This window comes from Saccostrea echinata, unplaced genomic scaffold, assembly GCF_033153115.1.
Source record: "Saccostrea echinata isolate AGI-Se365-2 ecotype Australia unplaced genomic scaffold, CSIRO_AGI_Sech_v1 ptg000012l, whole genome shotgun sequence".
In the NCBI taxonomy this organism is placed as follows: Eukaryota; Metazoa; Mollusca; class Bivalvia; order Ostreida; family Ostreidae; genus Saccostrea; species Saccostrea echinata.
In genome coordinates, this window is record NW_026889761.1 from 19765826 (window position 1) to 19792544 (window position 26719).

The 26719-nt window shown below is 33.3% G+C and overlaps 1 protein-coding gene across 1 annotated transcript; it reads left to right on the forward strand.

The window, feature by feature from the left end:
* The first annotated feature begins 3439 nt into the window (after positions 1-3439).
* On the forward strand, positions 3440-8814 carry LOC133185102 (complement C1q-like protein 2). The gene is made up of 3 exons (XM_061320161.1): positions 3440-3482; positions 3633-3656; positions 8414-8814. Exons 1-3 carry the CDS (start codon positions 3440-3442, stop codon positions 8812-8814), a joined length of 468 nt encoding a protein of 155 aa, XP_061176145.1.
* Positions 8815-26719: the final 17905 nt, after the last annotated feature.

Genomic DNA, 26719 nt, shown 5'->3' on the forward strand with positions numbered 1-26719 from the left:
TGTTAAATTTTGATATTTCAAAAGTGAATCAATTAACATTGAGATAAATATTTACCGTATTGATGCATAATGTATAATTTATCATCATCAATCTTTAACAAAATTTAGACAATAAAATAAAATAGATTTATAGTAAGCTACGCCTATTAGTTTGTGCCAATGAACTTCCGGTTTCACTTTCAATCGAAGGTCGCATGCTAGTTGGACAAACACCACCAAATGTTTTCCCATAGACTTCCATACAAAGTTGAGCCCCTGTCACTGATTCATATATTCAATTTTGGGCAAATGACTTTCTTGCCGTGAAAGTTCGAGATCTTGCAAAACAAAACATGCCAGAAAAAATATACCGTGCCGTTGCACTTTTACTTTCAAATTCCATTTGTTTACAACTAGGTGCGTTCAGCACCAAATGAAAATCTCTAACCAAAGTGCACCCCTCCCTTCAAATTTTTACCTGTATCTCCTATATATCTCAAAGAAGCTTAAGTCTTGATATGAGATTTTTATCACCTTTATTTCACTTGTCAAATACATAACAAGTCTTTTCTCTTAATGACCAATCATGTGCCGTGTAGCATTTTCTTCTCCGCACAACTTTGGGTGTCCAAAATGTCTGCGCCCATGTATAAGGTTATGTAGGTGTTTTTCCAGTTTCATAATTTTCACTATGGGATCTTCAGAATCAACTTCTAAGGAACCGGAGAAGTCAAGTGAACCAGACAAGAAGCTAAAACCGTGTTGTGCTTGTCCTGAAACAAGGAAAGTAAGAGATGAATGGTAAGTTCAAATACTTCATTACAAAAAAATTATTGTTTTGCAATATTTATTTTCTCAATTTCTGAGTTATTTTATACTCTGACTCCATTGACTATTCCCATTTCTAAGGTTTATGTTCATCTATCCTTTATTGCCAAGCTTGCCATTGAATTGAATTATAGATGATGGATAGGGTGATGATAAAAGGTATCGATGTCACAAACCTAATGCAAACAGCAAGTCAAACTGAATCATATAAAAGGTCCTCTACCGAGCATTACAACAAAAACTATTATGATATAAATTCTATAATACACTTTGTAAAAATAATTTTCACTTACTTAATAGGTAGACCACTATATGTCGAGTTTGGATGATGCAATCCAGTTGTTTATTACGCATAACTTCTACAGTTGATATGCATTAGCCATAATAAACAACTGGATTACATTGAAAGAATCAACTTCTATAGTTGATTACAATACACATAATAACAGAGTTAGGAGCTATCCCTCCCTTCCCATCCCTTTCCTTCTCTTTCTACACCGCATTTCACGATTTCAGTTTGACATAAAAGCAAAAAAGACACATAGATGACTTTTATACTTTTAAATATTTAATAAGAGATTGTTCATAAATATTTTATTCTTATCTAAAAAAAAATTTCTACCAATTTTATTATTTTTTTTTTTTGATTTAGTATCATGGCAAACGGAGAGGAAAACTGCAAAGAAGAAATTGAAGCACATAAAGAGTGTTTAAGAAAACTAGGTTTTAAGATATAACTAGAGGTACAACTTTACATATACTTGAATTTTTTCTTACAATAATTTACTACATGTGCTGAATATTAAGAATGTTTTCTTTTTCATTTACTTTTAGTATACTTTTGGTTTGGTTGATTGAATGGAGAATATAAAAGCTGTGTACAAGTTTGCATCTGTCCCAAGAATCTACAGAGTATTTTATATGAAGGACTGTGTGAATTGTGATATTTCTTATGTATATGTATTTATATTATTTTGATTGTGACTGTGACTTTTTTCTAACATCAATAAAACAAGATTAAAATTAAAAAAAAAAAATTATTTATCGTTATATCAGGCTCGTAGGAACCGGGGGGGGGGGGGTGGGGGATATGTTACCAGTATGTACTTTTCAATAGAAAAAGCTACTTTACAGACAAATGTGCCCCTCAGTAATTTAGCCATTATATACTATGCAAAAGAAAACAAAGCTAATTGCTATGAGTTAAAGACAAGATCACCCTTGGATATCCCATGATGATTGCTATGTCACTTCTCCCATTTAAATGTTAAAAAAGGATGAAAGACGTAAATTTTTTACAGAACCAAAAAATAAATAAATAAAATCCCCTACCTACTCTCCTTTTGGCATTATAAAATTAACTTATGCTACCACAAACGAAATGTAGATGTAGTTATTGTCTTTGAACTGAAAGTAATAATATTTGGCTATGTAGAATAAACATTACACACGATTTCATTTTATTGCTATAGTTCATCCTAAAGCTACGGAAGCCCATGTATTGAGCTCGTTTTCTTTGGTGACTTTTGCGAATTATGTAACTTTTAGCAAATAAACGCATATAACTTAAGCAAATATACGCATAATTTTAAAGTAATATTTTGAGTATAGAAGCGCATTAACCCCCCCCCCCCCCCCTCATTAAATGTCATAATAAATATATTATTAAGTTGTATGACCGTATATATATAATTTCATAAAGTACATTTTCAATCATTTTCCCAAGATTATTCACTACACAGTTATTCAGTACATTTGATAATCAAAACTTCGTTTTGTTGGCATAGATTGATTCAGAACACTTTTGCTGCGAGTAATTAAGTTTCAATATAAGAATCCTCTCACAGGAACCTGACGTTACTTATTTTTCTTTTAGTAAAAAATATACCCCCTACCTAATAAATATTAGGTAGCGGGTATTTTTTTTTATTAAAAGAAAAATAATAAGTAACATCACGTGCCTGTGGACCCTCTATATATATATATATATATATATATATATATATATATATATATATATATATATACATACACTAAAGCAATTTTTTTTGTCATTGAGGAAGTTGTACTATAGTAATACGAGTAATACATACTCTATAAAGGTGCATGTAAATATTAGCCAATCTTTTTCAGTTTCAACATATGCTACCTAGCTGGCATTTACTCCAAGGAAAAGTGTTCAAAGACAACGAAATTAATGTTTTTTACTTAATTGAGGGAACTTAAAAGTGTTTGATTTCATCTTGGCCTATTGAAATGCTTAGAATGTGTTAAATAATTGAGTAATACACTGCAGATATTAATTATATTTCAGAACTAAGGGCAGATTACTCTAAATCAAAATACATCAGAAAAAGAACTCTGCTTACAGATGGTTCTTACATTGATTTAGAGATGAGTGAAAGAATTAAATGTTTTAGGAAACTCTGAACATTTTCATGGCCCCCCAAACCATAGACTTCACTAGAAAGGGGAAAGATCTGAAAGGGGTTAATCCACCTTCATCCACCCCTATCCAGACTTTTTTTTTTCAAATTTAAAAGAAAAAAAAACACCCAGAAGCATTGCTTTAAACAGATGACAATCGAATTTATTTTGTACGATAATTAATTTCCCGAGTTGTTTCAAACGGATGGGGTCTTATCCAACGTTCTCCCCATCCACCCGTTCCGATGGCATGAATCTCCTCCATCTGGCCTCCATCATTAAGTTGAATATTTTGTCAGTAGTGTAGGTATAAATATTAAATTTATATATTTTGATATCAACATGGGGAAGCAGCAATTTTTCCCACGGACAAGATGTTCATAGATAACTAATTCAAGTATCGATGAACAGAAATCAATGTGGTAACATAAACATGCAAAAGAAAGTGTTTACTTGCAATTAAATTATATTTCCTAACAAAATGTTAAAAGAATGTTTGAATTGATTTCTGTGATGGCATATTTCTGCCCCCTATATGCAAGTTATTTATCTATAGATTATGTCGACATGTAAAAAACTATATCAACTTGAAGCCTAAATACGTCAAGATGCAGTATAACTATGCTGACATGGAAAAAAAATGTGATAAGAATTTGAAAATTTTCAAAAATTATCAAATATTGCCTACATGTGACTTACAACATGCTAGATGCAACTTATTTATGTCGACACGCAACTTATTGATGTAAACATCCAAATAATTTAGGTTTACATGCGAGGAAAATATGTTAACATGCAGCTTATTTATGTTCACAAGCAACTTATTTATGTTGACATGCGAGATAAGTTGAATGACCATCTGAACAAGTTGCATGTCAACATAAATAAGTTACATCTAGCATGTTGGAAGTTTAATATGAACGATATTTAATAATTTATGAAAATTTTCTGAATTCTTATCTGATCACCTTTCCCTTGCATTTCAACATTTTTATGTTGCATGCCAACATAGTTATGTTGCATGTTGACATATTAATGTTTCAAGTTCAAATAATTATTTTGCTTTTCGACATAGTAGAAAGAAAAAATAACCTTCATATAGGGGAAAGAAATATGCCACCATAATTTTCACCATTTCCTCAATACAGCTCCGCCCTAGACCAGAACTCCTGACTCAGGGGCCATGAAATTCACAATTTAAGTAAAGGCATCCCTGCTCGTTATACAGTGTTATAACCATGCATTTAGTTTCTATGCTAAATTGGGAGCGGAGATTTTTAAATAATTTATGCAGTTTTATTATATCGTCGACAGACAGGAACCCCTAATCCAGGGGTCATGAATTTCAAAATTTCGTAGAGGGCTCCATTCTTATCATGCCAACGGATTGACTACTTGACCACCCCTCAGGCCCCGGGAAGGCAGAGTCCAATGAAATTCACAATTTATGTTTCCATTCACCGATAGATGCTATATTGGTTCAGCGTTAATGATATAAAAGAAGGTAAAATATTCAAAAGTTTACGACCGACGAACGACGACGGACAAAATCAGATAGCAAAAGGTCACCTGAGTGACTCAAGTGACCTAAAAATAAGATTACCATCAGATACTGCTTAATTAGGAAAGAGTAAACACAACAACATTTGAAGTTTATTTGTTCGTTTCTTTATCTCTTAGTTCAGAGGTATTACGCCTATCTAGTTGATGCTCTTCTTATTTTTTTTTTAATCCAAAAACTTTTATGTGAGCAGAATGTGTGATCATCTGCCTACTTACTTGTTGGTATCGCTTCTCTTTTTCTACACAACTAGAGGACTTCGGCTGAACGAACAATCGAATAACTCCTCATCTACCAGTCTCAAAGGAAACCAACCCGACTGTAACTTAATGAATCAGAATGTTCGAAAAGAAATCACGGAACTAAAAAAGGAAATCGATGAGCTGACACAAAAAGTGCTTTCACTGGAAAAAAGTCAAAATCATCACGACACTTCTTTGCAAATTATACAGGTTTGTCGTTTTACTAAATTAAGATGTTCTAACAGAGTTGTCTATAAGACAACAGCTTTAATTGCAGTATCAAAAGAAGATGGGCGATCAAGGCGAGCGAAGTGCCTATATAGTGCGACAAACATGAAAGTGAAGAATTAAATCTTAATATAACAGCATTTTCTTTGACATTTCATCTAACATTAAAGTATCATAATACTTTGTGTAAAATCTCTAACATTTGCAAAGATCTCACAAAGATTGAAAGATTTGCCTATGAAATAGCACCCACAGACTCAAGAGGGCAAAATGATCATTTTTTCATACTATGATAAAATTTTTCGATATGAGTGAGTCTTCGCTTCATTTTTTTTGAAAGTTTATCAAAGTTTGCGTAAAAATAAAATATGAAGATAACGAACTGTCTTTAATCTCGAAAGTCCAATGAAACAATACAAATCATCAGTTTGGAGCAGAGCAAACACGTACCTCAAAATTTAGAGGTGGGATCAGGTGCCATGGAGGAGTGAGCATCCCGTGCCGACCTGTCACAGCCGCCGTGTGCTCCTTGTCATGATCAGGGGAAAAACCCAGAAAAATCAGTAGACAATTCAGTGTATAAATAATGGCCTAACAGTTAGTATGAAAAACTTCAGTCAGCATTTGACTCAATGATAGGTTGTATGTGCCGATAAGGTCATTGTATCGACCATAAAACTTGCGAATGGATGACTTCAAACGATAATGTTGATATCCTTGTTTCATCAACTTGTTTTTCAATAGCTTGCCTCGTTTTAGAAATTGTTTATACGTAGAGCATGTTCTTGCGTATCGAATCAACTGAGAGACATAAATCCCAATTTTCGGTTAACAAAAACATTGAGCAAAGACCCATTATACCTTAAAAATACACCTTTATGACACAAATTTCGCATCTTCCGAGAAATACCTGAAGTCCATTTAGTCAAGGGTTATATCACAAACATGATTTAAATGCTACTTTTCATCAAGAGCGGTGTAGCTTACCAGGCGCGTAGTCAGAATGGAAGTGTAGTGTACGCAGAGAATGACAGGGTAAAGCCCTCCCTGGTGGGGGCCCAGGGGACGAAGCCCCTGGAAGCTGCAGGGTTTTCCAAATATTTCAATCACTTTCTTGCAGGAAAAATGATGCTTCGCTTTACTTTAGAAATAAAAATACTTTGTAATATTGTTTTTAACGCAAAGTTCAACTTCCACGGAAACTTATTATACGTGTTCTTGTGGCAGGGTATTTTACCGATACATTGGTATCGTCTGCATTTTTTAAAAAGTATAATGTTCAGCAACGAGTATAATAAATGTTAGTTAAAAAAAAGTTGTATTTAAAATATATACTATTTGATCAAGCCATTCAACGATATGATTAAAATTTTATTTCTCAACAAATATCTTTAAAAAATGTCAATCTATTATAGAACACTTACAAACCAACGAATAATTTATTTGGATTTAGTATAATTTAATAATACATGTAGATTTCAAATTTGATTTTTAGATATGACATCGCAATAATTTATTCGAAATAATATGACAAAAATAATTTGAAAATAATTTGAAACAGAAATATTTGCTGGTTGATATTGCGATTCTCTCTCTCTCTCTCTCTCTCTCTCGTAGATTTTTTTTGTTGTTAAAATGATGTGTACGCAATTGCGTATAGGCAGCTACGCGCCTGCTTACTGGTTATCGCGTTAGTTTCAAAGGAAAATAATACTCAGGATTTTTATTGCTAGGATTCCAACCCCACGAATACCACATTATTTTTTAATAACAGAATAATTTTTGCCTAGAAAATTTGCTCAGAAAAGTTAATTTTGTTTTAACATAATTTCATAAATTTCAAAAGATAACTCTACTCTAAATACTAAATTCACAAATTGAATATCATTTTTACATATCTGAAACTATAGGCATTCTGCACGCCCTGTTCACCTATCTCCTTTCCTACGTGTTCATACCACCTGGATTCACTGAAATTTCTGGAGATGTCCCTGTCAAAACTTGCTGTGTAATTTGTCAGTATGAATGCTGTTTTGTACTAAACCTGATAAATCATTCGATAATGCTCATCGATTTCTTTTTTTCTTTTTTTAGTTAGGAATGGTCTTCAGATGTTTGATTTTTAATTTCAGAGAAATTTCAGCAACTTTCAAAATATTGCAATAAGCCTTAACAGAACGGTTGCCAATATTGCTATTGGTAAGTACAATATTGCAATATGAATTTTTAATCATTTTCTTAAGGAAGTTCGACTCTAAACACTGCACACTGAAGAGTTCTAAATCCATGTTGTTGTTTTTTGGGGGGAGTGGGGGGGGGGGGGTGTAGTTAGTGATCTACCCTTTGATGTAAAATGTTTTTTGATTGTTTAACGTCCCTTCGAGAATTTTTCACTCATATTAAGACGCCACCACATGCCGGTGGAGGACTGCAAATTTAGACCTGTACTCGGCAGTTTGGGCCTTTGAACAATGAGTGATCTTTTTCGCGCCAGAACCTACTGCGACACGGAACCTCGGTTTATGCGGTATCATCCGAAGGACTGGTCTCCATGACCCGCAGTGGGATTCGAACCTGCGACGCAAGGATTAACTCCTTTACTCCGCGACTCTAGAGCAAACGGTCTAGCCACTGCGCCACGCGGACGACTTTGATGTAAAATAAATGGAAATCTACGGTAAAATGACACAATTTGAAATAGATGAAAGTGCTAGTATTTTAAACATTATATTACTACAATGGAGTAATTAGGAAACGATTTCCATTTGTTTTATTTTTTAATGTAGGTAAACAACTGTAAATTCTGTTCACTAATACTTCACTGTCTTTGAACATTTTTTCCTGGAGAAGTATGGCAGGTATTCCATATTGAAAATTAACTAGATAGACTCCATATGTACACCTCTATATAAAACAATTTTCTCAAAGTCTAAAAAAACATTTTCCTAAGTGTTTAGAGCTTTCTTAATTCGTTTGACGAATGTTTAACTAAGACACACGTGCTCTATAAGATCGTAAAGCGTAACTAAAGTTCGACTTTATAGAGTTCTTTAACCTAAAATGTGCTAACGGTTATTCAATTTTATTTGTTTTTAATTTTCATTTTTATTTGTAAACAGAGAGTATGTATCCAGTTTAAAATTTGTAGATTTGTCGACGAAGGTTGCCTTTTCTGCTGGGGCAACTTCAGTGAGTTCCACATGGAACAAAGGGGTGTTGATATTTCCCAGAGTTATCAGCAACGCGGGTGGCGGATACAACCCGAGTACAGGGGTGTTCACCGCTCCCACCACCGGGCACTACGCATTCTTTGCCAATGTCCAAAGTTATGGTTCTAGCAGCATTTTTGCAGACATTGTGCTAAATGGACTTTCTAAAGTTAGGACAGTGGCTTCCAGTAATGGGAACGAGTCTTATGAAGCAGGTCCAAATATGGTTGTGTTAGCACTTCAGAGAGGGGACAGGGTGTGGGTGAGACGCCACAGTGGTGCAGGTTATGTATCGCATCAAGATGCCCCTGTCACCACTTTTTCAGGATTCTTAATATAAGGGTGGTTTATAATACCTTAATTTATGTCCCTCATATTTACAGTGGTATGGTTCACAAAAACTTTTCTGGGACAATAGTTAAGGTTAAAAATATTGTTACAAAATACTTTCATGAGAAAATTTTTATACGTATTTCGAGAATATTTCATGAATATCCATTATGGTAAGATCTCCGTTGACCACATATGATATTCCCGAAAAATGCATCTGTGTCCTTAGTGTTTTTTTTTTTTCTATCAAAATACACGTAAGTAACGGACCATATTATTATTTTCACAATTGACTAATGTATATATTTCAGTAAAGTATCAAAGATAATACATTTTACATTAATGTCTAGAAGGAAAAAAAGTATATAAAAAAATTATTTGCAATTGATTTATATACGTTAAATGACAGACATTTGTTATTTATTTACGATGGTGCGCAAACAAGATTGGTTATTACTTATTAGAATATTTTACTTGATGGCCCCCAATTTATTCCATCGAGTACTCAACACGTCTTCTTTGTGGCGGCCAATTTTATAATCTCGAGGGTCGTCAACTTTTGAGCTCACCTGAGCTAAAAGCTCGTGTGAGTTTTTCTGATCACATTTTGTCCGGCGTCCGTCCGTCTGTAAACTTTTCACATTTTTGACTTCTTTTCTAGAACCACTAGGCCAGTTTCTAGCAAACTTACCTCAAAGCATCCTTGGGTGAAGGGGATTCAAGTTTGTTCAAATGAAGGGCCACGCCCTCTTTCAAGGAGAGATAATTAAGAATAGTGAAAATTTGATGGCATCTTTTAAAAATCTTCTCAAGAACCACTGGGCCAGAAAAGTGTAATCATATGTAAAAGCTTTATTTCATTGTGTAGATTCAAGTTTGTTCAAATCATGACTCCTCAGGGATAGGGAGGGACCACAATGGGGAATGAAACAAAATTTTACATAGAAATACGAGGATTGTTAGAAAAGTTCGCAGTACTTTGAAGATTGGCCTATGTCTGATTAAATTCATTAGTATGTAAAAAAAAAATCAGGCCCATTTACTAATATTTGGAAATATACAAAGATTTTCATTGTGCAGTCATGGGATTCACGGAGCAGTCACTTGACGTTTTATGACGCTAGGTGACGTGACAACCTGATTCCAAACCTGTTGCTTTTTCACGGTTCTAAATGTCTTTCAGTTCTAAACTTTTCATGTCTTTTACCTACTTCAAACTTGAATAACTATAGAAAGACATGTTACATTATTTTCTAAAATATGTCTTTTGTGGCATATCGGATATTAGTGAGATATGAAAAATCAGTGTCTACTCAGTTAAACGATCAGGTATGAAAACAATGCAAAATCCATAGGCGCAACGTCCATGCGATAACGGGGTACTGGGGTATCGCAGGAGTTGATCATCAAAAATGTCAATTTTCCCATTCTAAAAAAAAGTTACCACCATCGGACACTGATCCTATATCCGTGTAGGTTATCCCCAGCAGCATCTAAAAACATTTTAGTCTCTTTCGGGCATTTTACTCTGCAGACATAATTTTTTAATAGCTCGGTGCTCCAAGACGTTCAATGACGTTGCCATTCTTGACTTTGTTTTTATGCATTGATCTTCTATAATTGGCGATAAAAACAGTCCTTAACCCTCCAATTCAAATTTTTGCCAAATGACGTTTCAAGAGTATTGATGAGACAGGTGAAATATTACTTATCTTTATGCGCTGTAACAGTGTAATTTTTAATTTCGAAAAAGTGTCTATAATGAAATGTAAATTTGCGAAAAAGTGACATGCTCCGTGAACAATTTTTAATAAATGATATACCTGTATATTTTTTTAAAGATCATTGGAAAACACGAAATCTTTGTATATTCATTGGAAAATACATATAGTTTTTATTTGCAGAGTTATCCATCAACTATGGGTTGATGGCGTGATGGTAAGATGGTGAACTACGTGGCCCTATTCGGATTCCATAAGTTTCAGACCCTAAAATCTAACAGCTCAATGCAGAAACATGTTTTTTTTTCCACAAGAAAAAGAGAAAAAGCAGTGTAAGATGTCCATGGCTTGCCAAAGTATGCAGTCTGGACTGGGCCAATGCCGTACCATCACACCATCGACTCATAGTTGATGGTGCGACGGTGCACTGACGATTTCTCGTCAACGTCATCGCACCTTATGTCATCGCGTTAACTACGAGGATTTATCCGGATTCCATACATTTCAAATCTTTTATAATGGATTTAAAATTCATAGAACGAGTTAAATACCGGAAATGGGGGGGGGGGGGGTAAGGGGTCGTAGAATATTTGTAGTATTGGCATGTTATTCAGCAGTACGTCACAATACATGTATGTGATTTAAGTTTGGAAACTAAACTTCAAATAGAGAAAAGAGAGAAGACAGTGAAAATGTTTTTATTCACATATGAAAAAAAGATCAACGAAAAGAAAAAAAATACATAGTCATACATCTTGTATTCACACAATATATCATTCAAATATGAACAAAAAACAAATTAAAAAAAAAAAGTAGAAACAAATGCATATGCCTGACTGAAACTAAATTCACTTGCACCGATGATTTAACTTGTGTGTACGTTTCATATGGCGTAGTCATTTTTCCATAGAATACATTGCTGTCACCGGAAAATGATGACGATGCCAAAGAAACGGGAAGTCAAACAAGTATAGTACCTCCACAAGTGTATGCCTCGTTATTGACTTTCTGAATTTTCTGTAGACACCACTTTTAATTTTTGGTCCTCACATCAAATCGCTGGAGACATTTAAACTATCAGAAAGTATACGATTTTGTGACGTATTGATAGCTGCAATGATGTAGCCCTCTCTGGGTTTTTTTTTATCTGATGCTAGTTAATTCAGAATTAAGATGAAAACGTAGTTACTTTTTTCCATTAGTATACATGTCTATCATGGGTAAATTAAGAAGATGGGCGAAGAAGGCAAGTGAAATGCCTATAGTGCGACAAATATGAAGGTGAAAAACAAATCTCAATTATAACAAACATTTCTTTGATATTTCTTGTAACATTAAAGTACAAATTTAAACTTTATGTAAAATCTCCACAATTTGCAAAAATCTCACAAAGATTGAAATTATTTGCCTATAAAATAGCATTCTCTTACACACACTAAAGAGGGCAAAAAGAATTACTATAACACGATTTTTAGATATGAGTGGTTCTTCGCTCCTTTTTAGCTCACCTGAGCCGAAGGCTCAAGTGAGATTTTCTGATCAAAATTTGTCCGTTGTCTGTCGTCGGCGGCGGCGGCGTTGTCGTTGTTGTCGTTGTAAACTTTTCACAATTTCATCTTCTTCTCCAGAACTACTAGGCCAATTTCAACTAAACTTGGCACAGAGTATCCTTGGGTGAAGGGAATTCAAGTTTGTTCAAACGAAGGGCCACGCCTTCTTCCAAGGGGAGATAATCATGAATTCATGAAAAATTAATGGCATCATTTAAAAATCTTCTTTGCAAGAACCACTGTGCTTGAAAATATGAAACTTATATGGAAGCATCCTCAGGTAGTGTAGATTCAACTTTGTTCAAATCATGACCCCCGGGGTTAGGGTGGGGCCACAATGGGCGATGAAAGTTTTACGTAGGAAAATATAGGAAAACTCTTTAAAAATCTTCTTCTCAAGAACAGCAAAGCCATGATTGGTCATATTTATATGGAAGCATCCTCAGGTAGTGTAGATTCAAGTTTGTTCAAATCATGACCCCCGGGGGTAGGATGGGGCCACAATGGGCGATCAAAGTTTTACATAGGAATATATAGGAAAACTCTTTAAAAATCTTTTTCTCAAAAACAGCAAAGCCATGATTGGTCATATTTATATGGAAGCATCCTCAGGTAGTGTAGATTCAAATTTGTTCAAATCATGACCCGGGGGGTAGGGTGGGGCCACAATGGGCGATCAAAGTTTTACATAAAATGCATAGGAAAAAATCTTTCTCTCAAGAACAGCAAAGCCATGATTGTTTTATTTTTTATGGGTGCATCCTCAGGTAGTGTAGATTCAAATTTGTTTAAATCATGACCCCCCAGGGGTAGGGGGGGCCACTATGGGCGATTAAAGTTTTACATAGGAATACATAAGAAAAAGCAAGCCTTTTAAAATCTTCTTCTGCAAAGCAATAATTAGTCATATATAAATGCAAGCATCCTCAGATAATGTAGATTCAAATTTTGTTCAAATCATGACCCCCCAGGAGAATATAGGGGCCATAACAGGGGATCAATGTTATACAAAGGAATACATATGATATATCAATAAAAATTGTCTTCCTAAGAACAGCATAGCCATTATTTGTCATAATAATTCAAAAGCATCCCTTTGAAGTATAGATTCAAGTTCAAATTAAACCCCAACCCCCCCCCCCCCCCCGAACCACTTTTATATCAAAACTTTTCAAGACTGAACTGATTTCTGCTTTTTCCTAGCCAGAGTGCTCAGGTGAGCGATGTGGCCCCTGGGCCTCTTGTTTTAGTTTATCCTCAAAGTTTGCTTAAAAATATTCATTTGGTTAACAAAAACATGAAGCAAAAACCCACTATACCTTAAAATTAACTTTTATGACACAACATTCGTATCTTTTCGAGAAATATTTCAGTCCATTTAGTCAAGGGTCATATCAGAAACATGATTTAAATGCCACTATATATTGATCAGGAGTTGTGTAGCGTAGTGGTTAGCGTGTTAGTCTCAAATATTGTTAATTTTATCTACTGCAGTTATGAAAGTGTTCTTAAATCTATAAAAAAAAAATCATTCTAGTAGTTTCTATTATTTTAATTATACATTATAAATTTGAAGAAATTTTAATACATGTGGAAGTAAATGTCACTTGAACAAAAGCTCTCATTTATTATGCGTTTCAAGCATTTCAAGCAAATTGTGTCAGTGTTGAATTGCTGGATATATTATTGAATGGTAGTATTTGTAAAAGTTTGGCCGTCGTTCGGTAGTCTGTGTCAAATTATCTTAGCAACTCTAAAGCGAATCCGAAGTGTTTTGTTTCGAAGTCACGCTTTGTTTATAAATGAATAACTGTGTCCTGTATACTTCATGTTAGATATACGATTCTTCATTAATTATGAATTCTAAAAGTGTTCAATGAAGATGCTTAAATCATTTGAACTGAAAGTAATTGATTGTAATAAAAGATAACAGTTAAGTTGTATTTTACGAATGTACAGTATCAAATTGTCGTTTTCATAAGATTCAAGATGAGGCTTTGTTTTGTTTTGTTTTGTTTTTGTTTTTTGTTTTTTTTTGTTTTTTGTTTTTTTGTTTGTTGTTGTTGTTGTTGTTTTTTTAATTATTTTTGTAGTTTGCACATTTCTAGGAGAGATATCCCTTTCTCGTGTGAATTCATAGAGTATTTAACGAGTAATAAAGTGTATTTTTGCATCGGAATCATTTAATAAATAATCTATAAGGGCTGTGCTTTAGAACTAGCCAGTATTCACGGAATGTCTTCTCTCTCCTCGCAAGTAATTCTCTTAGCTGTCCCATAATAAACAACTGAAAAACAAAGAGAGCAAGTTTCTCTTGTACTTCATGTCTAATCAAATAGAATCAAAGAAAGCTTATTCAATCAATTATATAGAATATAAGCACGCTTTATCAGCTACATATGAATTAAAATTGACAATATGTTTATTGTTCATGTCGTTGGTCATTTTTTGTGCTTGGTATATATATATATATATATATATATATATATATATATATATATATATATATATATATATATATATATATATATATATATATATATATATTATTTTCTTTTTTTTCTTTCTCTGTCCTGAGAAAGGGACGGTGCGTCCCGAAAAATTAACAATATCTATTGTTCCTGTCTGTGGTCTTGTCTTGTTATTGACCTTGTATCTCTTTATTTAATAGATCCGACATAGTAGGATATACTGTGTTGTTGGTTTATTAGTGATATGTACATAGGGAAATTTTCGCCCCCGTTTTATATTAGCCCTCTTAATCGAGTGCAAATTCAAATAAGGCAGTTATCTCTGTTAAAACACAGCTGTGTCTGGGCGAATTTTAAAAGAGTGAAATCATTTGCGAGTGCGAAAAGGCGAAAATAACGATGGGCGAAAATATATCTGTATACAGCCAACCAACCCCTCTTTTTCCCAAAATATGTTTTTTTTTAAAATTCATTTTTGAATTGTAAAATACCGTTTTCAAATTTATAATCAATAACCTTATTTTCATATAACGAAAAGGTCTCACCTGATCCATAAATAGGTTCCACTCTAATGGTAGTGTTTGGAAAACATTCTGCACAAAATCCAAACAAATAACAACTCACTTTTGTAGAATCTGGAGATCGATTCAATTCTAGAACTTCTTCGTCAATTGCATGAATCTTCCATCCAGTCTTTTGAAGAAGAAAAAAAAATATTTTTCTTGAAATGAAAAATTAAAACATGGCAGAAAACAAAAAAAAAGCCATACTTTTGAATATTAGTTTACATCTAAGATGTAAACAAATCCAAATTCCACTCTAGAGAGTAATCATCATTTTGCTAAAGCCATTATGACTGAAATCAAAGACACAACAAGACTGATTTTGATATAATTGAAAAAGAAATTATCCACCCATTTGATAGGTAAAAAAAAAAAGGATTACCGATTTTGAGATCGCTACCCCTGTTCCTTGCAGATCTATTTGAAATCTTGCAAAAAGGTCGCATGGTTGATTGTTTTCATAATACCAGGTCTTGGTTGCGGTGCAATCATAAGTCGTTCCAAATGGTACATTCTCTACTGCACTAACTCCAGTAGTATTAGCGAATGTGAAATCATCCTCCTTAATTCTCAATGACTGCATGGAAAATTTATTGGTATATATTTTATTGAACTTACAGATCACTGTAAACCTATGCCAAATATCATAAATTACATTATTGTATTATACTATTTGTTTCATATGATCGGATTTATGTATCAAGGTTCAGGAGAATGAACTGTGACAGTCTTAATTCACTGGGCTAATTTCTAGGAATATTTCAGAATAAAGTAAATTTTTCATATTTGTGATCGTTTGATAAGTTCACATCTTTGTCAAAGAAATGCGTTTTTTTATGCTCTCACCGTGTTTTTATACTTCCCAAACAGATCTAAATCACTTTGTATAGATGGAAGTTTTATTCTTTTAATTATAATACATGTAATTTACATGAAAACGTTCTGGGGGCCTGTGGATTTAATTCGGTACATCTGAAATTCGTTGTATCCGTGTAAAGAGTTCGTAAAAGGATATGTAGCAAATTTGTAACATACACGTTTCCCTTTTATGACCTCCAAATATGCTCGTTGAAGTATTAAATGCAAAATGTACCTTGGAGAATAATTTTTATTTTGTTGTTGTTGTTAAATAACGTTTAATAAACACTTTCGAAAAATAATGTCAGTTCGATATTTTTAGCTCACGTGAGCTGAAAGCTCAAATGAGCTTTTCTGATCACCCGTTGTCCGTCGTTCGTTCGTCCGTCTGTACACTTTTCACATTTTCAACTTCTTCTGAAGAACCACCGGGCCAATTTAAACCATAGTTGGTATAAAGCATCCCTGGTTAAAGGAAAATTTTAATTGGTAAAACGAAGGGACAAGCCCCCGTCCAAGAGAGATAATCAAGAAAAGACAAAAATAGCGTGGGGTCATTAAAAAATCCTCTTAAGAACCACTGGGCCAGAAAAGCTGAAACTTATATGGAATCTTCCTGAGGAAACATAGATTTTAAATTGTTCAAAGCATGGCCAGTAGGGAATCAAAGTTTTATATTGAAATATATTGAAAAAAATTTAAGAATCTCTTTCTCAAGAACCACTGGCTCAGAAAAAACACAGGTGAAAGTTTCCTGCATGAGGTAGTGTTAATTGTAAATTTATTTATACTTTGGTCCCCGGGGTAGGGTGGGGCCACAATAGGGAATCAAAGTTTGATATAGATTGTATATGAAAAAATATTTTAAAATCATCTCAAGCACAACAAAGCCATGATTAGTCATATTAATATGGAAGCAACTTTGCCTAGGTAGTGTAGATTCAATTTTGCTCAAATCATGACCCTCCCCTCCCAGGAATAAGGTGGAGCCACAATAGCCAATCAAAGTTTAAAAAGAATTTTATAAGACAAGGTCTTTAAAACTTCTCTTCTCAAGAAAAGTGAAGCCTTGATGAATCATATTTTTAATGTGGAAGCATTCTTAGTTAGTGTAGATTCAAGTTTGTTGAAATCTTGAACCCCAATGGATAGTGTGGGACCACAATAGAAGATCAAAGTTTTACATATTAGGAATTTATAGGAAAAGGTATTAAAAACCTATTCTGAAGAACAGCCAATCCATGATTAGTCTTATTTATATTGAAGCATCCTCTGGTAGTGTAGATTTAACTTTATTCATATCATGGCCCCTGTATATAGGATGTGGCCACAAAAGATGAATCAAAATTTTACTTAGAAATACCCTCGTATAGAGGGGACAAATCTGATGAAGAATAACAGGGCCAAAGTGACTCGGGTAAGCGCTGTGGCCCATGGGCCTCTTGTTAAATTTCGGTATTCTTAACCATTACGGGACACATAAACAACTCACTACATTCGTCGAGTCGTTATATCAGAGTTCTTTATAATCGTAAAATTTACAAGGAATTATTCAAATACATTGCCTGGAACCACAAAAACTTTGCTGTATCTGCTTATTTGATATATCTGTGTTTGTACAAAAGAAGTTCACTTTACACTAAAAAAAAAAAATAAAGCAAATACACATGTATTTAATTAGCTTCTGTTTTTTTAACAGAATCACGATTTCTGTCAAATAAAAATTACTCTTTAAAACTGAATTTGCTTTATTCATTAATTTCAAATATATTTTTGTTTCAGAATATGTGTGTGTGTGTGTGTGTGTGTGTGTGTGTGTGTTTTGTTTTGTTTTGTTTTGTTTTGTTTTGTTTTTGTTTTGTTTTGTTTTTTTTTTTGTTTTTTTTTGTTTTTTTTTTTTTTTGAACAGATTATTCTTGATACCTGTGTTTAAGAAGAAATCCTAACAACATATAATAGTTTACTGTGAGATTACTTATATTCCAACCGTATTATTTTTTCAAATTGCCGAATAATTTTTTAAAAAAAAACATAGTACATGTACTTCAAAAATTTATTTATGCCTCCCCATATAACATGTTTTTAAACCTTAAGTTTTCGAAGCAATTTTGTGAAATATGTCTACAACAAATGCGCAATTAATATACTTTGCAAGCCAGATGCTCATCTAATGTACGTTTTGCAAAAAAAAATAAATAAATAAATACAAGTATTACTAAAGACATGATTCTATATAATTAAAGACTTTTACTTGAATTTTATTGTAGTTCTGAAACTTAATCATCACAAAAAAACCATGTGCTTTTGAATATAGGAGTGATTTAAACAATGAAAAAGTTCAAATATAATCAAATATATGTAAATTCCCGTCACATTTAACCCCAATAAGTGTTAACTTTACCTTAATATTTATTTTAATCTTAGAAAAGACAGTCCTCATCAAAGGTTTGGAATTCCTGCTACACATTTGCATATCTTCTTTCCAATGGGTTTTATCGTGCCTTATAAAGTAGTTTTCTCTGGGTAGTGAGAGGTACTCTGTCGCTGTTTCCTGAGACGTCATATTATGACAATAAATCTTTAGGGGTATCTGTCTATCATATATTTCTGGGAATAACCAATATTCGCCGTCGTTGGAGGAAGGAGAACATTTCTTGATCTCAGAAACAACTGGCAGGATCTACGATAAATATTTATTAACTTCAATTCTTTATTAGCACTAACACACATTATAAAACAAGAATGTGCTTTAGCCATATAGAATGTGTAATACAGTTATATTTACGTTTCAGAACTACCAAGGTTTTGTTTCTAAGATTAAAAGCGTCAACGTCTCTGATGTTTATAGTTTGTTTTGCAGTTACAAGGTTTAGTAGATGAAGTAAATAAGATACGAGATAAACATTTAATAATTCTAAACACTTTTTTTCTTAATTACAGTTTGACCGGGGATTTTCCACTGCCCCATGTAGGGCCGAATATAGGCGGCATTCTCAATTGCAAAAATCCCTCCCTTTTTTCCAAAAAATAAACTTTGTCTATCCTCAAATGCACAAAAAATAAAACAAGCATTACTGGACCAGAATACGTGAAAAACAAGCATGATATTAGTCTAAATCAATGGAATGACTAAAATTTTAAGAAGCATGGTCCTGTTAATGATGGAAAGTATCATTTGTGTTTATTTCCTTAAAATTGTCATGCAATATAATCTCGCAATAAGTAATCAACTGTTAATTCCTGGCCCCTTTCCCAAAATGAAGTGGAAAATCCCTCGGTCACCGTTCGTATACAGGACAATCAAGTAAAAAGTGTTTTATGGCCTATAAAACGTTGCTTTATGTTCAATAGAGTATAAAAGAAAAATTCTGAATGATCTTGTGATATGTATGCAAATTTGATATTCATAATCAAAACATTTGTTTGCAAAAACTTGCTTTTATATGCAATATTCTGTGAAAAAGTTGATATTAATATTCGAAAGTTTGTTACATGTATTCACAAAATCTTGTGATTCATATTCGATACTCTTTACAATGAAACACTATCGTGTAAATTGCAAAAAGGGGCCTCAAAAGGTTTAATTCTGGAACTCTTTCTCTAGAAAATCATATACCTCATAGTTTTACATGATATCACTGTTGATATGATATACTCACTGAATTGTCTTATTCTTTTCTCAAAATTTTCAAAGAACATGGCGTCTGCATCAATCTCTGTCCCCGTTCCAGAAGACGATACCCTCTGTAGCCGACATTTCTTAAAAGTGTTAGAAAATATGATTCCAATGCAGGCATCATTTTCGAAACAGGCCTGGGTACAAAGAGGGAAGGATGCATTCCGGATTTCAGCGATTGTTTCAGTCAATGTAAAGTCTACAGTTGTCTTCCGAAAATCCATGCATCGGGTGCCTATTCAAAATTTCAAAAGTCCACATTGTAGGTAGTGTATTCCTATACACGGATGTATTAAAATGAATAATAAATATTCGCAGTTTTGTCCTGCTTATATATAGATAATAAAATTACAAGTTTTATCAACATTGCATGGTCTCGATTGTGGATCATCCAGTTTTAGGACATGCTCTCAAGGAAAAGAAAAAACAAGAAATCTTCTGGGGGAGGATTCTATAAACAAATATATACCCACCGGATCGTATGCGTTTTTATTAAACTGGACTTGGTCAACACCAGTTTATTGATGTATAAAAGGTTTGAATATTTTTTAAATGTGTCAGAATATCTTTATGTGAATCTCTGAATTATCTCAACGAATTATTGTTGTCGACAAATCGCATACATTATACATTCGTCTCAGGCCCGTTGTAGATGGGGGGGGGGGGCTTTTTTTCTGAGAAAAGTCTTTTATTGTAGTTTTAATCTGTAAATTTTGATTTGGATGCTGCTTCCCCCCCCCCCCTCCCAACACACACACTTTTTGTTAAGGTCAAACATACGCACATTCCAGCATTTGAAAGAAAAAATGTACCAAAAGTTGGATAAATCCCCCCTCACATACAGGAGTTTAAAGTTTGGACAGTTTACGGGGTTTTTTCCTTGTCAACTTTTTTTCTGAGATCCCCTCCCCCAATACCAATTTAAAAACCCTTGATTCCGGCCTGCGTCTTATCATAAGCTATTATGATAAAGGAATTTTCAAATTATAACAGTGAGAGGTGAAAGTAATTTAAGGTTGGATTGGTCAGGTTTAGGTTAGCTTGAAATTAAATGGCCCATCTTTTCCTGAGTAGATATTTGAATGGATCTAAAGCTTGCCCTATGCCAATTTAAGGCACATTCGTGCCCCAAGAATATCAAGCATTTTTCCTAAGGTCAAAAGAATGATAGTCTTAAAAGAACATCTCTATCAAAAATATGAAGTAATTATTACTAAAAATATATTTAAAATCATGGTCCATTTTTATATCCTTACATGTAGAACACTTCTTTTTTTAATGTTTCATTCATTTTATATTACAAATATAATTGAGTTGCAGATTACCTGTGAGGATATTATTAACTGTAAAATCCAAAATAATTAATGATATAATCCACAATGGTAGAAAGCTCTTCATAATTTATTTCCAAACAACGACTAAACCCATTACAACGAGCATGTGTACATGTATGTGTATAAAGTGTAACTATGGTCGATCATATTTATAAAGTCCGATGATTATTGATTTATTGTCAATTCTGCTCACATGTTCATGGATTCATTAGGATTTACATCAGAATAATTCCGAGTTTAAAAATGCACCCTTTATTTGACTCTTACTCTATGTTCTTATTCGTTTCTACTCAAGGGAGCATGAATTATTTATAAAATGTTTTCATCCACTGAATATTATCTCCTTTATTTCTTAAGAAAACCATTGCCGTTTATCAGTCAGTATGGGCTTTGCATTTTTTCTGAAACAGTTGCAACATTAATTTAATATTACAAAATATACAATTCTAACTTTCCTTCTTTGAATTGAAATCCTTATATCTACAATGACAAAACACATACAATCAATAAAAACAAAGATGATATTTGTGAGGGTGGGTACGCAGGGAAACGTCTGACTGCACCAGTGGCGTAGCTAGCAAAAAAATTACGTATTCAAAAAAGACAAGGGGTCTGGGGGCCGCCTTGAGGCCCCCAGTGGGTCCAGGGCAGGACCCTGGTGGGCACTCAGGGGGCGAAGCCCCCGGAAGCTCATGGAATTTAAGTTTTAAATCAGAAAATTACCTTGAAATATTTTATATTCTACCAACGTTAGTTCAACTAAATGTTAACAAAAATTAGCTAGTTTTGACAATACTTACAGCTCCACAAAATCCTTTTCCTCAAAAGCATTTCTGGCCATGGTTATCATGGATAAAGACATTGTTAAATAAACCTTTACATTAATGGCAATATTATTTTGAATGAGACAGCTACTCAGTATTATGGACTGATGAAAAACCAAAGCAAAGGCTTTAAACAGAAAATTCAATGTTTTGGTAGATGTTATAGAATTTACAAGTAATAGTTTTTTTATTGTCATATATGCGAATTAAATTCTATATATATATCCAACTACAAAAAATTGAACATTCTCTATTTGAAATGCTGTTACATTTTACTTATGAATTGTTTTGAAATTATAGTAGTATAATGCAGTAAATTTGGGTTTTAAATTATTAGGGGAATTAGTAAATTGCTTATGATTTGGTATTGCTTTGAATTGACAATATTATTAAATTTGTCCTTGAAGTACTAAAACCATTACATGAAACGAGAAGTACACCAAATCAAAGATCTTACATAAAAGCTGCAAATATTATAGTTTTTACGTAGGGACAAAATACATTTAGAGTTTTTTAAAATGCAAAAACCTATTTTATTTTGATCATTATTGAACTTTTGACATCTTTTTTAAAGAATTTTATTTAATTATTTTTGTTGAAAAATCTGTGTATTCATTTGCGTTGTTGCGTAAAGGGCGCTACGCCACTGTGCACTACGAAGAGGCCTTCGAATGGCGTTAAACTTTTTACATACTGTTAAGCGGACCCAAACTTAATTTCCGGTTATGGTATGACAATCATTGAACCATTTAATTACCGATATTTGCAAAGTTGAAGATGTCCTTACCTTTTAGGTACAAAATTATATCCTGTATACATGTGTATAATATTTCCCCCTAAAATAGGATGTTGCGTTTCAGTATATTATTTGAGTTTTGCAATGATGCTTCCTTGTACACTTTGCGTCCAGTACTTGGCAATCAGAGGGCTTTTTTTGTTTCAGTAATGTTGACATTACCTCCACCCTCGACATCAATAGAAAAAAACGCCTCGGCATAAGCATAACAATGTTAACAGAAATGGTCTAAGGCATCGCTAGATATAAAACTTATTTCAGGCAACACAGAAGTGTAGTGTCATTTCTGACATATTTATCTGCAACATGTCGTAGTCTCAAGTTTCCCAATGCAATGGTGTCAGTGCAGTACGAAGCAATTTTAGGTAGGGAAGGTGGGCAACCTGATATAAATTCTTGAAAGCAAAAAAGAAAGGTCATCAGGCGTTTTATGCAAAGACCCTCTACGCACTATTACAAAAAGCAGTCAGGAGTATCCGAAAACCCTCTGACGCATTATTACAAACAGCAGAGAGGAGTATAAAAAACCTTTGACGCACTATTATAAACAACAGTCAGAAGTATCCAAAACCCCCTGACGCACTAATACAAAAGGGCAGCTAGGAGTATCCAAAACCATTATAAATAGTGGTTCCCAATAGCTAGGGGTATCACTAAGACCTCTGTCACACTATTATAAACAGCAGCCAGTAGTTTCGGGGAAAAAACCTCTTAGGTGCTATTATAAACAGCAGCCAGGAGTGTCCAAAAACCCTCTGTCGCACTATCATAAACAGCAGTCAGGAGTGTCCAAAAAACCTCTGACGCACTATTATAATCAGCAGTCAGGAGTGTCCAAAAACACTCTGACGCACTATTATAAACAGCAGCCAGGAGTATTCAAAAACCCCTCTGACGCACTATTATATACAGCAGTCAGGACTATCCAAAAAGCAGTCAGGAGTATCCAAAAACCCCTCTGAGGCACTATTATAAACAGCAGCCAAGAGTATTCAAAAACCCCTCTGACGCACTATTACATACAGCAGTCAGGACTATCCAAAAAGCAGTCAGGAATATCCAAAAACCCCTCCGAGGCACTATTATAAATACCAGGTCAGGATTATCCAAAAACTCTCTGACGCACATATGTACATGTAATAGCAACTAGGAGTACTAGTATCTAAAACCCCTGGTGATAATAAAGAGTAGCGAGGAGTATCCAAAACCATCTGACGCATTATTATAAACAGTGTCTCCCAGCAGCTAGGGATATCCCAGAAACCTCTGGCGCGCAATTATAAACAGCAGCCAGGAACCTAAAAAAATTCCTCTGACACATTATTATAAACAGCAGTCAGAAGTATCAAAAAAAAACCTCTGACGCACTGTTATAAACAGCTGCCAGGAGTATTCAAAAACCCTCTGACGCACCATTATAAACAGCAGCCAGAATTATCAAAAAAAAAATCTTTGACGCACTATTATAAACAGCAGCCAGAAATTTTCAAAAACCTTTGACGCACTATTATAAGCAGCATCCAGAAGTATCCAAAAACCCTCTGACGCACTATTATAAACAGTAGTCAGGAGTGTCCAAAACCCTTTGGCGCACTATTATAAACAGCATCCAGAAGTATCCAAAAAACCCTCTGACGCACTATTATAAACAGTAGTCAGGAGTGTCCAAAACCCTTTGACGCACTATTATAAACAGCAGCCGGAAGTATCCAAAAATCCTCTGGCTCGCCATTCCAAACAACATCAGGCGCTTGAAATATACCAAGTTGTGCTTCACTGGTTTTTAAATTTTCCAGCCCGTGAACTTTCTATTGACATCACTTTTTAAGTATGATAAAAAAAACAAGTAATCATTTTTATAGTAGTTTGAAATTTATGTTTTTCCCCTCTTTTAGCTTCAATCGTAATAAACTATCATTGGGGTAAAATTTTGAGGTGCGTGGAGTAAACCCAACGCATTCAATGTATTATGTCGACCAGTTTGGTATACCACCGACAGGGTACGTTTCTGCATCCTCAAAATTTAAATAAGATTTTGGATTCTTATTTTAAATATTTTTATTTCTTTCTGTGAAGTGAAATGTATAGATTTATAAGTATGGCATGTCAAACGTCGCAATATTTGATCCTTTTCCATTTGTATTGTATAATTTCTCATTCGTATTGTATAATTTTCCTTTTGTATTGTATACTTTTCCACTTGTATTGTATAATAATACAATACAAATGGAAAATTGCACAATGCACATGAAAAATATCGAACATTGCAACGTTTGACATGCCATATATGTAAGGGTGACGACAAAAGGTAGATTTTTGAATATCATAGAAAATTCACAATTTCTTTAATATTTTAGAAATTTAATATTTGCATAATATTTGCATAATTTACAACTCAAATAGGTCCAAAAATATATACATGTATCAATCCAGGCATCCATTTTTTTCTCTTTTCTTTTTTTGTATCATCTGTCCTTAAAACATTTCAATGTAATTCGTGCCGAGTGTTGAATTGCTGGAATAAATTATTAAACGGATTTTTAAAAAAAATCCTGGTTATTGTTCGGTAAATACAGAGTCCGTGTCAAATTCTCTACGCAACTCAAAAGCGAATCCGAACGGTTTTGTTTGGAAAGCATGTCACGCTTGACTGGCTTCAAGAACATAAATAATTCAAGAGTTGATTTTGTTAAAGTAACTGAATAACTATAATACATTGTATATACGTAAAATATATGATTCTTCATTAATTATGAATTCTGCAAGACATGAATCTCAAAAATGAATTCACAGATAAAACTATTGCAGTGCTCCCTTAAGATGCTTTGCACATTTGTACCGACAGTGTTTAGGTTGAGATGAAATAGATCATTTTGGGTGTACATGTACTTGATTAAGTCCAGCATCAAAATTTTCTTTTTCATAAGTTTCAAGACGAGACATGTAGTGCATGACATACATGTATCATTTCCTATGACATACATGTATCATTTCCTATGACATCCGGTGACAATTTTTTCCAGCTTCCCATCATTTCTACAGTAAGCTCGATTTAACAATAAATTTTTAAAAAATGGAAATTGATTTTTTTTATAATAATGACCTTTATTGATTTTTATTTGGAATATAAAATAAGTACTCGTATAGTCGTATATTTATTTTTATTTTCAAATAAAGATCAGTAAACGACAATAACATTTCATGAAATATTCCTCATCGACTAAATTTTAATTTTTGATTGCTAAATCATATTTTCTTGACTTTTTGAAAGAAAAGCGGAATTGAATATACAAGTATATTTTTAAAGTCTGACGCCTGCTCAATAGTATCTACATGTGTGTAAATATATAGATGAATTTTATTTTGTGTTAAAATGTGTTATTATGATAAATTTGTTTGTAATTTAAACGTTTTTGATCAATTAGACAGAAATAAAGTATCAAATTGTTTTAGAATAAAGGATTCTGTTCAATAAAATATATATAGTGTTATATAAGAAATCAATATTGTACCGGATGGCAATAATGTAATTTTGCTTCAATCAAAGCTTATAAATAGTTCTTCCATCGCAAATATGAACAACAGAAGTTTATAAACGTTCGTTTTTTCTGTCATTGAAATAGTTGATTACAATTTTGCAACAAAAATTTCTGACATCAAAGTTGCAGCTCATATTGCTTTCAAAGTTTTATAATATATACCGGGTAAATCAAAATTTCAAAGTAAAGTATCAAAGAATCATAGTTAAAATATAAAAATATGTGCAGCGTACTTTTAAATATAAATGTATACATATGTAAATATAATTCATTTTATTTGTTTTTTGTTTTTTTTGTTTGTTTGTTTGTTTTTTTTAGTATTACATGTAGTATTACATGTACACATATAATTTAATTTATTTGTTAATCTATTTTAATTTATTTCTTAATTTGTTTGGGATGGATGGTATCCCAGAACGTTGCAAACTACAACAATTGTGCAATTCTACACTGCACCTATTTAGAACGTCAGACATTTTACAGGTATTTAATCAATGAAATACATGTATGCTTTAAGAATCCACATACCAATATATCAGAATGTTTACAGTTTAGAGGGCTGTCAGAAAAAAATGAAAGCATG

Excerpts from the sequence above, each read along its gene's own strand:
- LOC133185102 (XM_061320161.1), top strand. The coding sequence starts at position 3,440 with ATGGGGTCTTATCCAACGTTCTCCCCATCCACCCGTTCCGATG. Across the intron at positions 3,483-3,632 it reads CCCATCCACCCGTTCCGATG|TATCGATGAACAGAAATCAA; the intron begins GCATGAATCTCC and ends AACTAATTCAAG. Across the intron at positions 3,657-8,413 it reads GATGAACAGAAATCAATGTG|ATTTGTCGACGAAGGTTGCC; the intron begins GTAACATAAACA and ends TAAAATTTGTAG.